At 37.3% G+C, this 15,960-nt stretch overlaps 1 protein-coding gene and 2 long non-coding RNA genes across 4 annotated transcripts in view; 2 read left to right on the top strand and 1 right to left on the bottom strand.

The window, feature by feature from the left end:
• Window positions 1-3,331, top strand: part of si:dkey-178e17.3 (somatomedin-B and thrombospondin type-1 domain-containing protein) — a 50,351-nt gene extending 47,020 nt beyond the window's left edge. For both annotated transcript variants that reach the window (XM_039771532.1, XM_039771533.1), the window contains exons 4-5: window positions 741-899; window positions 2,946-3,331. In XM_039771532.1, the coding sequence (XP_039627466.1) occupies window positions 741-899; window positions 2,946-3,051 (265 nt within the window). In that variant the 3' untranslated portion in view covers window positions 3,052-3,331. The remainder of the gene's footprint in view (window positions 1-740; window positions 900-2,945) is intronic.
• Window positions 1-10,899, bottom strand: part of LOC120540616 — a 51,668-nt gene extending 40,769 nt beyond the window's left edge. The window contains exon 1 of the long non-coding RNA XR_005635830.1: window positions 10,852-10,899. This is a non-coding gene — a long non-coding RNA (uncharacterized LOC120540616). The remainder of the gene's footprint in view (window positions 1-10,851) is intronic.
• LOC120540617 lies at window positions 3,747-12,213 on the top strand. Its single transcript, XR_005635831.1, has 2 exons — window positions 3,747-3,781; window positions 10,365-12,213. It is a non-coding gene; the product is annotated as an uncharacterized LOC120540617 (long non-coding RNA).
• The last annotated feature ends 3,747 nt before the right edge of the window (window positions 12,214-15,960 follow it).

The following is a 15,960-nucleotide window of genomic DNA, read 5'->3' on the forward strand; positions in this document are numbered from 1 at the left end:
TACAGATGGAGGTGGGCAGCTCATTCCACCAAGTAGTAACTACACAGGGAGAGAGTCTAGATTGAGACTTGATACCACGCAGAGGTGGCATCACCAGACATTGTTCCCTAGTAGACCTGAGTGGGCGAGAAGAAGCATAGTACCTTACAAGTGTCTCCATATATGCAGGTACTGATCCACTGACTACTCTGTAGGCAAGCATCAGGGATTTGAACTTAATGCATGCTGCTACAGTGAGCCAAGGTAACAAGCTGAACAGAGGAGTGACGTGTGTCCATCTTGGCTGGTTAAATAAAATATGGAGTGCTGCATTCTGGATCATCCGCAACAGTTTGATAGCACATGTGGATATTTATTATATGGAGACAGTACCTATCCCAGCAACATTTATTCCAAGACAGGAACCAATCCAAGAGAGATGGCAGTCCATCAAACAGTACATTCACATACTAAAACCAATTTCAGAGTTACTGATTAACCTAGCATTACTGATTTTGAGATGTGAACTGAAACTGGAGTACAAATCCAAATTATACAAACAGGAAGTACTTGAAAAATCCAGAAAGACTATGTTTGGACCACCAGTCAATTAATTTTCCATTCTCTATTTACATAGGAAAATGACTGACTTTTCTGGTCATATTTTTAAGCCTTTATCAGACAATTTCATACTTTCATGCATATAAAAACAAATTAAGTACTTCAACAATGACATTTCATTTATTCTTGGGCCCTGACAGCTACTGTGCATACTTCCAGCTGAAGCAGGCGAGTGCAGCCTGTCGCATGAACCTGTGGAGCAGTCACATGACCAGAGAGCAGCCTGTGTGTGTAGAATGCCAAGGAGATGCAATGGGCAGGACCAACCGCTGTGAAGGAGATGGGTTAGAAACAACACGGTGAGTATAGCAGCCTGTTCAAATAAAATGTCACATAAAGCACAACATCTCCTACAGCATGTACAGGTATATATGCCTCTCACAAATAGGTCTGAAATCTGTGGCTAACAAAATAACATAAGTCAGCGCTATACTAGTTAAGCAGATGTTGGGAGGGGCTATGGAATAAAAGTGAACACTGTCTCCTCAAGAACAGTAACCTGCCCAATGCACTGCTGGGAATCAAAAGTGGCCAGCCCTGAAGTGGATAACATTTCATTTTACACTGAAAGAGAAAGTAAGTAATCAGATAAAGGAAGTGATATTTCCTACATCTAGCCTCAATTCTGCAAGACAATGGACTTTGTGTTAGCTTGAAGAACAAAGACATTAAGTAACTAATCTGATGGAGTTACCATCTCGGCTGGAATTAAATATGTACACACAGTGCCACAGACCTTAAATAGTGATTATGCTGAACAACTGTGGTCACATCAGGCACCTCTAGGTGAGTCAAGTCTCCAGAAGATCAGACTAGGAGCACTATCTTCCAAGAAGAAAGCTACTTAGACTCTGCTAGCATAGGTACTCAAGCACATGATAAGTCCTATTCTTAGTCCCTTTTAAAAAAACAATAGAAATAAGATGTGCAGAAACAAAAATGGCTACTACAGAGCACTGGGATCTGGTAAGCCCACTGTTGTGAAGTTCTGACCGTAAAGTTTAAGATGAATGTTAACAGAGATACAATTAAAGAATGGCATGGCTAACAGAGCCAACGAATGGACACATGAAAGGAAATGGGGAGTGAAACTGTAAACCTCTCCATTAGAACTGTAAAGCTCCTGACCAGCGCAGACTCATAAAGGGCTAAAAGGTATTTTAATTGTTTGGATGTCCATTCCCCAGTCGCCATTACACAAAAGGACAATGGCAGAATAAGGCTCAATAATAAGAACACTTAACATAATGAAAATGTCTATTTGTTTGCTTTATATTTTATTGTAAATTTGACAATTTCATGCATTGATAATGCAGCAAATTTCCAAATTATATAAAGTGAAATTACTAAAATATCCTTATTACTAGTTCTTGTCCACGTTAGTGTTTAAGTATAATAAGACTCACTGACTATATCTGGCTTTTACCATTTTCTGCATCAAATGTTAAGATAATAATATAATGTTAATTAATACAGTATATATAATTGTGTATTCATTGCACATTTCAATGTTCTTTCACAATGCAGAAAAGTTCAGTAACATGTACTTTTACAGTAACATTTATATGCAATTTACATAATTTATTAATATTCTAAAAATGTTTTTATCTTAAATGTGAAATGTGTATTAGGGAAATATAAACTGCAAAATTTAAGCAAGTTCAACATATATTTTATATAGCACACTTCCTATTTACCAGCAGTACGTACATATAAATTCCAAAGAAGATGCATATATTGAAATTGCATACACACAAATATATGGATAATTTTGCATGTCTGTGTACATCTATACATATACTATGAAAACAATTAAGTAAACCTACCATATGATGACTTGGCTTCACATTTTCTCTTAAAGCAGCCTAAAGTTGTTCAGGCTAGGGCTTAGTTTCTTAAAATGCAGCACAGGGCAAGAGCATCTAATAAATGTCCACCCAATGTGTGTTTATGTATTTGTAACATCTGTGCATGTGTTGTGTACATAAATGGTATGTCTGCCTATGAGAAAATGCAAGTCCTTACGACTTGTGCTTTTTGATCATTATTTTCTTTATACTTCTTCTGATGAGGGATTATGGCAGCAACAAGCCAAGATGGGCTGACTTTGTCTCCCTTCTAGCAACTTATTATATAAGTCTTAGACGCAATTGTGCAAAAACATTTAAGTTCTTTAACAGAGTTTTTATTTTTAAAAACACACACAATAACAAACATACACTGATATTCTATGTCTAAAATATTGTTTTTGTGAAACTTCTAGACTAGTTTTATTGAAATGCAGCATATTTCTGGAGTACCAAAATTAACATTGTTTTATCTGTAATTTATTGCTTTGTTTTCAGAACATTTTGGACTGCGGCATCTTTACCAGGCTGCCAGGGTTCCTGGGTTCGAGAAAGACTGCAGGAGGACTGCAGATGCCCAGAGCACTCGTTTATTTTTGTGTAAGTCTGTCTGGTCCCACTGGACAGGTTCGTAATGGAAAGGTGAAACCGGCCAATCACTATGGACTATGATCACATGACTTAAATGAAGAACTTTTTCCTGACACATGCATTTTGTAAAACTCATATTAATTTCTTCCTTAACACAAAAATGTGTATTCCACCACATAAATATGTATTTGTATTCAAAGCACAAACGTTTCTATAAGCCTGTATACCTCTGAATACTTTGCTATCTACCTCCATAAATGCAGCTGCATTTTACTGATATTTGCTTCATAACATTTCTACTTTTTTGTCTTTATGGTTTTGTATAAACTGTACCATTTAAAAGAACCTTCTCAATTCCATGGCATCTCTTTTTCAGTGTGTGAGAATCCTGCAAAGGCATCAGCAAAGGAGAGAATAGGGAACTGTAGCAGATACCACACTTTTTAGATGTGAAGATGTAGTCAAAAGTAAAATGGGTACTACCACTGCACTGGGACAGATGAAGGATTTGAAAATGATCTCATAGCTTGTGTAAATAAAGCTACAGTAAAACCAACCAGTGATCAGAGAAAGAAATAGAAAAAGTATCATCTTGATTTTGACATTTTTAGCATGGACACTGACCCATTTCTCAGTTTTTTGTTGACTGTGTGCAATTTATAAGATTCAGTTACTGCTGCTAACAGATATTTCTGACTCCTCCACCAGGCTGACCAGCTCAGCAAGCAGATGAAAGAACAAAGGTAACTTTTTTTAAAATCACTCTTAATCTTCATCCAGACTCAATTAAAATAATATAATAAATTCCAAAAGAAAACAACGGAGTCTCACCTTGACCGGCTATGGAGCCAAAAACCATTAACTTGCACAAAAAGCTTGACTGATCAGCTTAAGTGTATGAGGAAACAAATAAAAACCTTTCAGTTCTTCACAGCTATTTAAAAAAAAAAATTCACAACTTACCATCACATGTTGGCCAAACTGATAAGCACAGCAGTCAGACAGAACAGGTAAAACTCATTGTAGTAATTTCTTAACCTAACCAACCAACTCTATTGTAGGCAGAAACCTTACAGGAAAAACGTGCCGCTTGCAACATATATACAGTATATTGTATATTCTATATTATATATATATATATATATATATATATATATATATATATATATATATATATATATATATGATTACCCATTGGCTTTGGTCACTGAGTGCAAGGGAAAAAAAATAAAATGAAGTCTATAAGTTATTAAATAGTAAAACATTAACGTTTTAAGAATTAAAGATACATTGAGCACTACTGGAGTGGTTTCGGGTAAACTACATTTTAAAGACAGTATAACAACAGGAAAGTAGTACTAACAGCAGCTAAAACGTATATGGATCATCTCTCGGTAGTAGATCCCTTTTGAAAGATGCTACACAATGGCTGTGGTATAGAAATTACACTTTCTATGTAAACGTCCAAATTTCTGCCTGTGGTAATGTGCCTTACCGGCATTACCAGCAATTAAAGAAAATTAGTTTTGTGTCCTGTGCAGTGTTAAGAGAGAAAGGCTTTGGTTTGGGATAAAAGGAAAAAAGGTGTAAAGAAAGGAAACTTGCCTTTTTGTTTTATATAGTGTAGAGAGACGTCTTCGCTGATGATATGAGCACCTTTTGGGGAGTGTCACGGCGGGTCTCGTGTAGACTGGAGAGACGGCCTTGCCATTAACCGGCCGGGATGGCACTGTCGGTCTTCCACTCCTGTGCGTGTCTTCTGCGACCTCATAATTGTATACGTACAAAAGAAAGTGAGAAGCGCCTTAATATTAGTTTGCCGCGGTTTAGAAAAGGGAGACGCAGGAGACGCCACTTTTTGCAGACATGTTCACGTGATCAAAAGTCTTCGCGCTCTTTGGAGGTCTTCCTTGTTCTCTGCGTACTGCGTTCATAGTCAGTTCACATGAACCGCTCGGAGTACATGCATTGAAGCTTCTGAGCTGTGCCTGTGCTATCGTGCGATCTCACGATGTCCACGGCTTTATTTAATGTTAGCTAAGACTTGGCACTTAAAATTTTCTCTCGCAGTTTTGCTGAGTTTGTGTCAAACACCACCCTGACCATCTCATCTTCGTCTTAATATTTAGTGGCAGAGTGTTTCTATTGGATTGCCGCTGAGGGACGACCTTATATGGGCAGGCACTCAATTACGTGGGAGGAGTGATGATGTGAGACGCAAGACGCAACTCTGCCTCACACAGCGACCGAGCTGCCCGCTATGGCCGTATACAGTATACGAAAGTAGGTTCCAGTTATGACTGTTACGCGTAGAATTTCAAAATGAAACCTGCCTAACTTTTGTAAGTAAGCTGAGCCTGCCAAATTTCAGCCTTCCACCTACACGGAAAGTTGGAGAATTAGTGATGTGTGAGCCAGTGAGTGAGTGAGTCAGTCAGTGAGGGCTTTGCCTTTTATTAGTATACAGGTGCTGGTCATAAAATTAGAATATAATGACAACATTCAATTCGACGGTGCTACGTTTTCCTATCAAAACCCCAGGATTTCAGTCCATAGCACATACCAACTACTCAGCCTTGAAGACAACATAACAACAAGCAGACTGACAACACTGATGCATTAGAAGCAATGTGTTTCACTGACCACATGAAATTACAAGTAAGTGGTTTGCCTTCCAGAGGGTGACACTCCAGACTGACATCAACGTGCATTTATAAAAGAGAGAAACCCATGCAGTGGCAAGAGATTTGCTGGGCTGGAATGAGACTACAAATTTCAAAGAATGTGATTCTAATATATGTCAAGATGCTCACAAAAGGCATGTCACTGCAATGTGGCATATTAAGTCACTTTTACTTACATTTGAAAGTGTGGGTTGTAGTCAATTAATGGCATCCAGTTTACACCCTAGCTTACCTAGGTTCTTGCATTCTTTGAAACACTGCTGTCCCATAATCAAAAAAACTGAAAGCTTGAAGAATCCTTTTAGTTCCTAATTTACATTCCTAGCTCAGTCCCAATCAAGATGCAAAACTCATCTACTCCCTGTGACTTTTGAATGTTATTATCTAACTGAGAAGGTAAAGTGATGTTGTGTTGGGAAATTTTTCCTTTTACAACTGGTAGCCAATCTAGGAATAGCCACTACAATATGCACAGATTTAATACTGCACATTAAATGCACATTATTATGTAAAATAAACCCTAACATCTTAGTTTAATGAATATTTCTCTATAGTATTAACTGAGACACGTTTGTACGAAAGTACAGCTGTCTGCTTTGTGGAAACATATAAGTGTGTGCCCACTCCATATCTGCTCAAAATTGTTGAAGTCTTAATACCACAAAGTCTTCAGCTGTTTCTCCTAAATCAGAGGACCTCAATCACAGTCCTGGAGGACTGCAGGTTTTTGTTCCAACTACTTTCCTAATTAGAAAGCAGTCCATGCTGATAATGAAACTTGGTATTGAACTGTTTGACTTGTTAATGCTTGCATTCATCCAAGAGAAATTGTAATTGCACTGAAGAATGTCCTTCTTTGAGAACATTATCCATGTGTTTTGTGGACTAGAATAGATTTAAACTTAATGGTCCTTCCAGTTCCCCTCTCATTCGTTACTAAACATTTTTTTTTATCACAGATACTTCATGGTAAGCATGTGAGCTGGAGAGCTGCTGGTTTATTAGTTACTAGCAAAATACCCGCGCTTCGCAGCGGAGAAGTAGTGTGTTAAAGAAGTAATGAAAAAGAAAAGGAAACATTTTGAAAATAATGTAACATGATTGTCAATGTAATTGTTTTGTCACACACACATATATATATACATACATATATACATATCTACATATACACACATAAATACATATATATATATACATACATATCTACATATATACATATACACACACACACACATATATACACATATATATATATATACACACACACATATATACACACATATATATATATATATATATATATATATATACATATACACACAGTCTTTGGGGTGCGAGCAACTGTAGCTGGGGGTGCCAGAATCCATGAAGGAAGAAAAATGAAAAACATTATTTGTACAAAATCTTAATTTATTCATCCATTCCTAAATAATTAAATGGGCAGGCTATTTCGTATCAGTGCAATACGCTGTTTGTTAAAACGGATGACTCCCGCTCTTACGTGCAAGTCTGCCTGGATATTATGAACCATCGTTTCTGTTCAAGTTGTATTTAAATTTTAAATAGAAGGAATTTTTATTTAGTCGACAGAATATTATTCCGGAATAAATCAACTCAAACCTTAAATAACTTATAATATTTTGCTCTTCATAAAAATATATCCTGTCTAAATTATACAAGTTAGAAATAAAGTAAACGTTAAAAGAACAAACATTCAAATTTCTTTACTCTTATGTAATTTTATATAAAAAATAAACTTACATTTTAAATATCCCAAAAGATTTTGCTCTCCATAAAAATATATCCTGTCAAAATTACACAAATTCAAATATGAACATGGTGCATAACAAAACCTGGAAATAGAAATAAAATGTGTTCTTTTCAGCAATAACAAATCAAATCATTCAGTTGTCTTTGCTCTTATGTCATTTTATCAGATTTGGACGCCTGGCATCTTTTTTTGGCAACAAGTTTGTTTCTGTTTGGTGTGAGGTTCTGTGTTGTGGAGATTCTCAGGATGGATTGCAGGTGCTCATCAGTGAGGCGACTTCTGTGTGCTGTTGTGTTAGTCTTCATGACTGAGAAGAGCTTCTCACACAGATATGTGCTACCAAACATGCACAAGGTTCGAGCCGCATGTAGACGGAGCTGGAGCATTTCTGCGGGAATGGAGTGAATAAACTGTGCGGGCCCTGCAGTATCGTACTTTGACTTTAGTGTGCAATTACACTGCAGCTCAATCACCTCCATCTGAATGTGCACAGGTGCAGTTTCCACATCTACGGCAAATGGGTTGATAAACAACTCAAAATTCTTTTTTTGTTCTTCAAAGTCACGGCTTTCAAGCTCAACTCCATTACAGTAAATGGAGAAAAATAGCTTCTAGTTATGACCATTATACGTAGAATTTCGAAATGAAACCTGCCCAACTTTTGTAAGGAAGCTGTAAGGAATGAACCTGCCAAATTTCAGCCTTCTACCTACACGGCAAGTTGGAGAATTAGTGATGAGTCAGTCAGTGAGTGAGTCAGTCAATCAGTGAGTGAGTGAGTGAGTGAGTGAGGGCTTTGCCTTTTATTAGTATAGATCTGCATCTCATTATTAACTAATGTCTGATTAAGAAAACTGGCAACAATTAAAACTTAAATGCAGCTGCTAAAATCTAAAATAGGCAATTAAGGGTTCTGAATGGTTACAGGTAAGATAAATAAAATTAACCCCAAAAAACGTATTGCTTTAGTAGTAAATAAAAGGGTTCTAATTAAAAAATTGGTTAAAGTGAAAAGCTGCAGCCATAGCAGACATCCAGGACTGTAACTGAAGACCTCTGATTGACAAAGTAACATAAATTTGTCTTTGATGAATGAAAGGACTAACAAGGCATAGAGTTAAATACCAAATGTCATTATTAGCAAGGACTGAGTTCTAATTAGGACACTGGCTGGAATGAAAACCTGTAGCCACTGCAGTCCTTCAGGACCGTAATTGAGGACCGCCATCCTAAATGTACAAGTTGGTGTGTCACTTACAGCACATGTGCATTCAATGCTGTCAAGTTCGCAATGTCTGTCAATATCAACATTAAACAACAAAAAAAAACAAAAAAAAAAAAAACACTCATTTGCCAGAGTGCACAAATGTGGGTTGGTGCACAATGGTGTGTGAAAGCACAGCAGCCTGTTTGTAATAAGCTCTGTGATGTAATGAAGCAGATTGTTCAATTTCACAGACTGTGTCTAGGCTACCAAGCTATTTTGGTTGTTTTCAAGTTCACATTCTCTTTCCAATGTGTTATTATAAACTGAATAATAATTCATGTTGTGTATGCCAGATGAAACTTAGTCCTCTGATAGTACACAGTCCCTGGCGGCCATGGTTCTTCCTGAAAATCTTCTGGTGACTTCACCCTCGCATTTTTGATACTCCACACACTCCTGTTTACTGTTTTTTGACTTAAAAGTATGTAACTTCCAAGATAATTTGTTCTCTTATGGAATACTTGGCAGTACCAGAATGGGTCGCTTGCTACCATTCAAAAAAGTATGATGCTACCATACATAACATGTGGACAAGCTTTTTCTCTGGTTGAGTGAATACTGGGGAGCTCATGCTGTTTTCTTTTAACTTTTTTAAAGACATATTGCGTGCATTTCAAATACCAGCTTGATCCAATTTCTTGGCCACACAAGGCAGAAAAAGCCGTGGACAACATGTCAGTTACTCCTTAGTTTATGTCAGTGTTTCTCAACGTCAGTCCTGGGGACCCCCTGTGGCTGCAGGTTTTTGTTCCAACCAGATCCCTAATCAGTGACAACACCTGATAACGATGATCTCATTTAATTAGCTGTTTTTTTTTTCTTTTATTTGACATTTGGCACAGCAGCATGATTTTTACATTTATAAGACATTTATAAATATTTCTGCTTTGCTATAGATTTAAATGTTTAACTTTCTTTTGTTGATTTCATTATATTTTTTCCTTTCTCTGTGCAGTTTTTCCCCATTCATTGTATCGTAATAATGACAACTTAAAACAAGCAGATCAAACACGCTGGCAAACAACACTGAATTGTGAAAGGCTGCAACTACTTTAGCGCCAGACCCACTAATTAGTAAATAATGGATTAAACAAACAATTAGAACACCCAGAAAAGTAGAATGAAAATCAAGATGAAAATACTGTTAAAAAGAAAAAAAATACATTATTCCTACATAACTGCTTGGTACATTTAATTTTTTTTTTTTTTTTTTTTTAGTAAACTTAGTTTTCTAATTAATATATTGTTCCCTAAACACAGAACTTGGGAAATATCAGTTCACTTAATTAGCCCAGGAGTTCAATTAAAAACAGAAGCTGGTTGGAACACAAACCTGCAACGTTAGGGGGTTCCCAGGACCGACGTTGAGAACCCCTGGTTTATGTGGTCATGATTTACCAGCTTTACACCCCCTTCTACTGGTGATCTCACTAAAAGACCCTGCCGTTCTTCTGTTTGCACGATAAAGAGGCGCCCATTTCGCAACGTTGATCAAATCGGAGAAGTCACTACTGGCTAGATGGGAGAGTGGGTTTGTTATTTAAACTGTCTCCAAGGCGCGCTCTTTCTGAATAATCATAGGGGTGCTTTCTTTTCCTTTTCAGGTTGACTTCATCGGACGCTGGAAAGGGCCATTGTAAAAGCTGAAAGCGACTGCGTCTCCGTTTTCTTCCCTGGCGGATAACTGTCTATAATTACAGCGAAAAGCTCTGCCTTCTTTTCTACAGTTAACTATTTTGCACGCGGTGTATTTGAGAGGTCTGAGGAATACGGACTGACTTCTTGATTTGCACCCATGCCCCCTCCTCTAAAATACCTTTCAATACATCCGTTTAAATCAATTTCATTGTATAACTTAATACTTTGAACACTAAGTATTCGCTAAGAGTTTAGGCGGGCTGAAATGGCGTGACGGACTTGCCGCTCTTGAGAACCAAGCAAGATATGCAAAATATGTCAGCGTGTACCGACCTATTAATGAACTCAGTTTTAACGGTTAAAGTTTTTATTTAATTGTTTTCTAAGCGAGGCATTCGAAATAACATTCCAAAACAGACTGCAACTACAAACAATGTTAAAATGTCAACCTACCGTTCCACCATGCACAGCTTGCAAAAAAGCGTTAGGCCGCGAAAAGCATTGTGGGCGCTGTTAAGTGGTCACGTGCTGTGCGGCGGGCCCGTTTGACTTCTGGCCGAAGGTAACTTTAGTGTTATAGTAGCTGCGTTTCGTCAAAATCTCGTCCAAGTTACAGCCAGTGCAAAGAGCAAGAGACTGCGGTGAGTGTTGATTTAAAACTTTATTTGTGTTCTTTAGAGGCAGTACAGTTGTCAAATTGGCACGTTTTCCAGCCAATGGTTCTCATGACACCAGCAGCACAGGCGATTTGGGCCGGAGGTGGACACTTCACCTCGTTTAGAGTGGTAAACTGTACAGTCATAGGACGTGAACAATTGCATGGTAAAAATACAAAGATGTAATATATTTAGTAATATATTTAGCTGTGGCCTCGGTTTATACAAATAAGAGAATACATCGTTAATAATAATTCTTTACATTTATATAGCAGTTTTCTCACTACTTGGAGTACTGCAGTGAAAGGGGTAGCCGCCACTACTTCGTAGCATCTGCCTGGATGATGTGACAGTAGCCATGTTTGCACGAGTACGCACACCACACATTTATTATGTGGTGAAGTTGTGAGAAGAGCCAGTTAGAGAAGTGAGGTGATTGGGAGGGGAGAGGGGGCAGAATGGTTAGGCTATGGTGGACATTTTAGCCAGGACATTAGGATAAACCCTAGTCTTTTCGAAAGATGCCCAGGGATTTTTTATGACCCCAGAGAGTAAGTACCTCAGTTTTATCTGAAGGATGGCACCATTTTTTACAGCACAGCATCCTCATCACTGCACTGGAGTATTGGGATCAATATTAACACCACAGCGTAAGTGCCCACTGCTGGCGTCGACAAAACCTCTTCCAGCAGCAATCCAGGGTTATCCTAGATGGCCTCCCATCCAAGTACTTGCTGGGATGAATATGCATAGCTTAATGTTGATGACCTGTTCTGAAATGCATGTGGAATGGATCTTTCAGCCAGCTGAGAAATAAAGGTGCAAAATAAGTGACTAATATTGACAAATCAACTTGGGGAATTTTCTGCAGTTTATCAAAGATAAGTTTGGTGTTTTTCAAGTCAATGTTATTTCGTCATAATCATGCTATATACAAATATTCACATGAAACAGCATTCTGAGGTGAAGCATGTTTTACAGATTTAAAAAAATTACTGTTCCATTTCTGCAAAGGAGCTTATGGGTGCCAGGGTCCCATTCTGAAGAAAAATCCTTAAAACTTGAAGAATACATCCATTTTCAAGCCAAAAATGTTAGAGCATTGATCCACGTCTTGAGATTTCACACATATTACAGCATTTTACACATATACACAGGTTAATAATATTTTAAGAAGGACAAAAAAATATCAGAGCAAAACATTTTTATGAAATTCAGCCATTTTTAAAGAGAGACTCGTATTCATCTGTGGCAGCCTTCAGTAACAGGGCAGGGTCCCAGTAAGCATCAGGCTTTCTACTGTAGAAAGAATGTCATTTTTTCTTATTAAAACTACTTTGCACATAGTTTTTAAATTTTGGCAGTATTGTTTTGAACATAGCTCTGCTCTATGTTTATTTCCTCATTGGCCTGCAGTTCTGTGGACCTTGGACTTGGGAGAAAATAGTAAGTGGACATTTAAGATTTATATTTGAGTAGTCCTGCAGTAGACTGAATGAGAAACCATAAAATAGAAATAGATTGACCAGTTTTATACAATAGTCATAGTCATGATTGAGCCAAGTTGTAAATCTGAAATTCCAAAAAATATATTGATTTAATTAGTAAAGAAAATGTTTTTTTCTTGATTTATATTCAAAAGAAACCTAGGAAATCATTCACAACACCTCACTATTAAATAAGATAGTAACATCCAAATCACTAATCACACATATAGCAACAATGTCACTGTAGGAAAACCAACTGTGGAAACAGCGAGTACTGTAATTATGGAGGAGAAAATGTAGAAATGGGAGCATTTTCACACACAAAGCCTAACATGAAAATATTGTAATATTCATTTACAAATAAAGATTACATTACCTCCTCTTTTTAAAAAAAAATCTTTATATATTTAAAAAGTTAAATTTGACTTTTTGACCTTCTGCATTAAAGCTTTAGGGTAATGGGTATAAAGTTAAAAAATAACTTTTAAGGAGGATGCAATTCCCTAAGGGCCAGAACTCATATTTAAAAGGTTCAGATTAAGTTGAGTTCAGATCCCAGGCATGCTGCCAATAGGCACGCAACCATGATTCCATTTGTTTTTTACTGAAAAGCACTATGAGAGCAGTTTATATTAGAGCCTGTATCTACGGACAGACTTTTAGAGTAAATTCAGGACCCACATATTGCAATCTTCTTAGATTCTTTTGTTCAGAGAGAAAAATAGAATTTTAATGTCTGGTACTGGTGGTCACTACCCCTGAAGCTCTCAGTTTGTTTATTTATTTATTTTTTAAATTGAAGCAAATACAAAGGGATGAAATTATTACTATATTAGATAACACTTAAAAGAGCTTGTACCAATCAGTCTGTTTTATACATTCCTCCTTTTAGAAAGCATACTATTACAATGACAGGACTGTTTATAATTATAAAGCATAGCACCACTTATAAAAACAGCCAAAACTGGTTTCATTTAAAATAATTAAACAAGCTGCAATAAAGAGACAACTGCATAAGAGGCCTAGAAGGTGAGTGAGAGAAATCACTGCTCAGTGAAGACAGGGTTATTGTTCCCCCATACCCTTTTAATGCAAAAATGCTGACATTAGGGTGCAGTCAGCCTTCCACGTCGGCGAGTACCACATCCACAAATTTAACAAAACCACAGTTCGAAAATTTTCAGGAAGAAAAAAATTCCAGAAAGTTCTAAAAATCCAAACTTAAATTTGCTGCACACTGAGCACTATGCTGAATCCAGGCAAATGAGGCGATGTCTGTGGAATACCCTGCTGTAGTCTCCAGTCATTTCACAGATCCCCAGTCTCCTTTTAGCACTTGATGTTTGAGCATTGTTTGCCTCACGTCTTGTTTATCTGCTACAGTGTTGTGTGCACCGAAGTGGGCCATAAGATTGGTAAGAACGAATCAAACATATGTACAATAAAGTAGAAAGTAGCTGAAAATAATGAAGTGTTAGTGGTACCTGTCTCTTTGGTTTTATATAAGGGACATGAGCATCCACGGGGAGAGGGGTTGTCCTGGAACCAACACCTTGCAGATGCCAAGGGACAACTGTAGTTGATATTTTTTTCAATTGTAACATTTTTCTACAGTATGTTTTACAGGCATGTAGACTCACAGCATAGCCTCTATGAAAAGACAATGAAGTGTATGTCATCAGTCATTTTCTTTGCCCTGAACATGGTCACAGAGGGTGTAGGAGGCTGTCTCAGCTAACATAGACCACAAGGCAGGAACAAACCCTGGAAAGGGTGCCAGTCCATCACAGGACGAACACACACACACACACACACATACACACCCACACACTAGGGCCAATTTAGCATCACCAATCCACCTAATGTGTATGTCTTTGGACTGTGGGAGGAAACCCATACAGAGATGGAGAGTATATGCAAACTCCATGCAGGGAGGACTGGGGACACAAACCCAGGTCGCCTTTTTGCACCTCTGTGCTGCCCACAATGACGTGTATGCTATGTGGTTCTTGGTTCCTATCTTGTCAGTCAGCAGACTGTAAAAAATACTAACCAAGACAAAAAATACAATTTGCATGAAAAAGTCCCAAAAGAAGTTGGACACAAGGGAAGGAAATTTAAGCAGCATTTTTTCAGTACAGAACACTGGTACAGAGGGTGTTTACTAATATAACCACAGTATATCCTTATTTGTTGCCAATGCAACCATGAGGTTCTACATACTTTTAAGTTTATTTGTTCATCATTTTTGTGTATCCCGATAGATGTTTTCAAAGCATTTTATTTGGTTTTTTTTTACATTTTGTGTTTTTTCCATTACTTGTTGCTAGACACAAGAGTTCAATTTCTACTGATTTATCATTCTATAAGTGAATATTGTTTTAAAGACTTGGGACACTGTTTGTCTATGAATATTGTTTTTCGATTTCATTGCAATAGTTTGGTTAGTTTCTGAAAAATACCAGACCTCATAAAAATTAAAGTCTGGCATTTTGGCTTCCTTCTGTTTTTCACTCAAATAAAACTGAGAATGTTCCAGATTATCCAGTAATATAACGAAAGTTTCATTTGGCATCTGACCAAAACAATGTATGCATTGTGTCATGGAATGGCACATGATTTGGGGCATGTCCAACCAAGGGACAAGTAGCTACTTCACCCATGAGGCAGTGGACCATGGAAGATTTTATGTTAATTATAGTTGGCATCCCAGAATGTCCCATGACTTTAAAAGCATTAATATGCCAATTGATAATTTGGAGAAAGCTGTAATTTTACGCACCAGTCATCATTGTGTAAACCCCCTGCATGAACAGGGGAACCATGGAGCAGAGGCCATTAGAGGTCTAAAGAAGCTCCAGGAACAAGTCTGTTCATCCTTGTCCTAGGAACTCTCTTTTCATCTCCTTGAACACCTCTCCCACATTTAGGTTCGAAATTGCTTTACTATCAGACTATCAAACATTCATGATATTAAAAGATTACATAAAAGGTCGAGAAAACAGCATACTATTCTTAAATAATCATACATTTAAATTATATTAGTAAAAATACTAATATTTTGCAGGTTTGGCATTTCTGATCTTATAACTAATGTTATCATTGTGGTACGATCAACATGTACTTCAACTACAATAGAAACAGAAAGAAAAGTAAAAAAGTTAAAAGACCCAATGTTTAGGTTATGCTAAACTGTCAGGTGTATAACTTTCTTTCCCATTCTCAGCATGGAATTAAGCTTTAATTATTTTATTACCCATTTAAATGTTAGCACTGTGGCAAGTTTTTAATTCAAATGTCTCACTGCTGTGGACTCCTAGATTGGAATTTCGGCCCAGTCACTGTGTGGAGTTGGCATGTTTTTATAGTGCTGACATGTGCTGTTCTTTCACATCCCACAATATGTGTGTTCAAGTATG

This window comes from Polypterus senegalus, chromosome 12, assembly GCF_016835505.1.
Source record: "Polypterus senegalus isolate Bchr_013 chromosome 12, ASM1683550v1, whole genome shotgun sequence".
NCBI lineage: Eukaryota > Metazoa > Chordata > Cladistia > Polypteriformes > Polypteridae > Polypterus > Polypterus senegalus.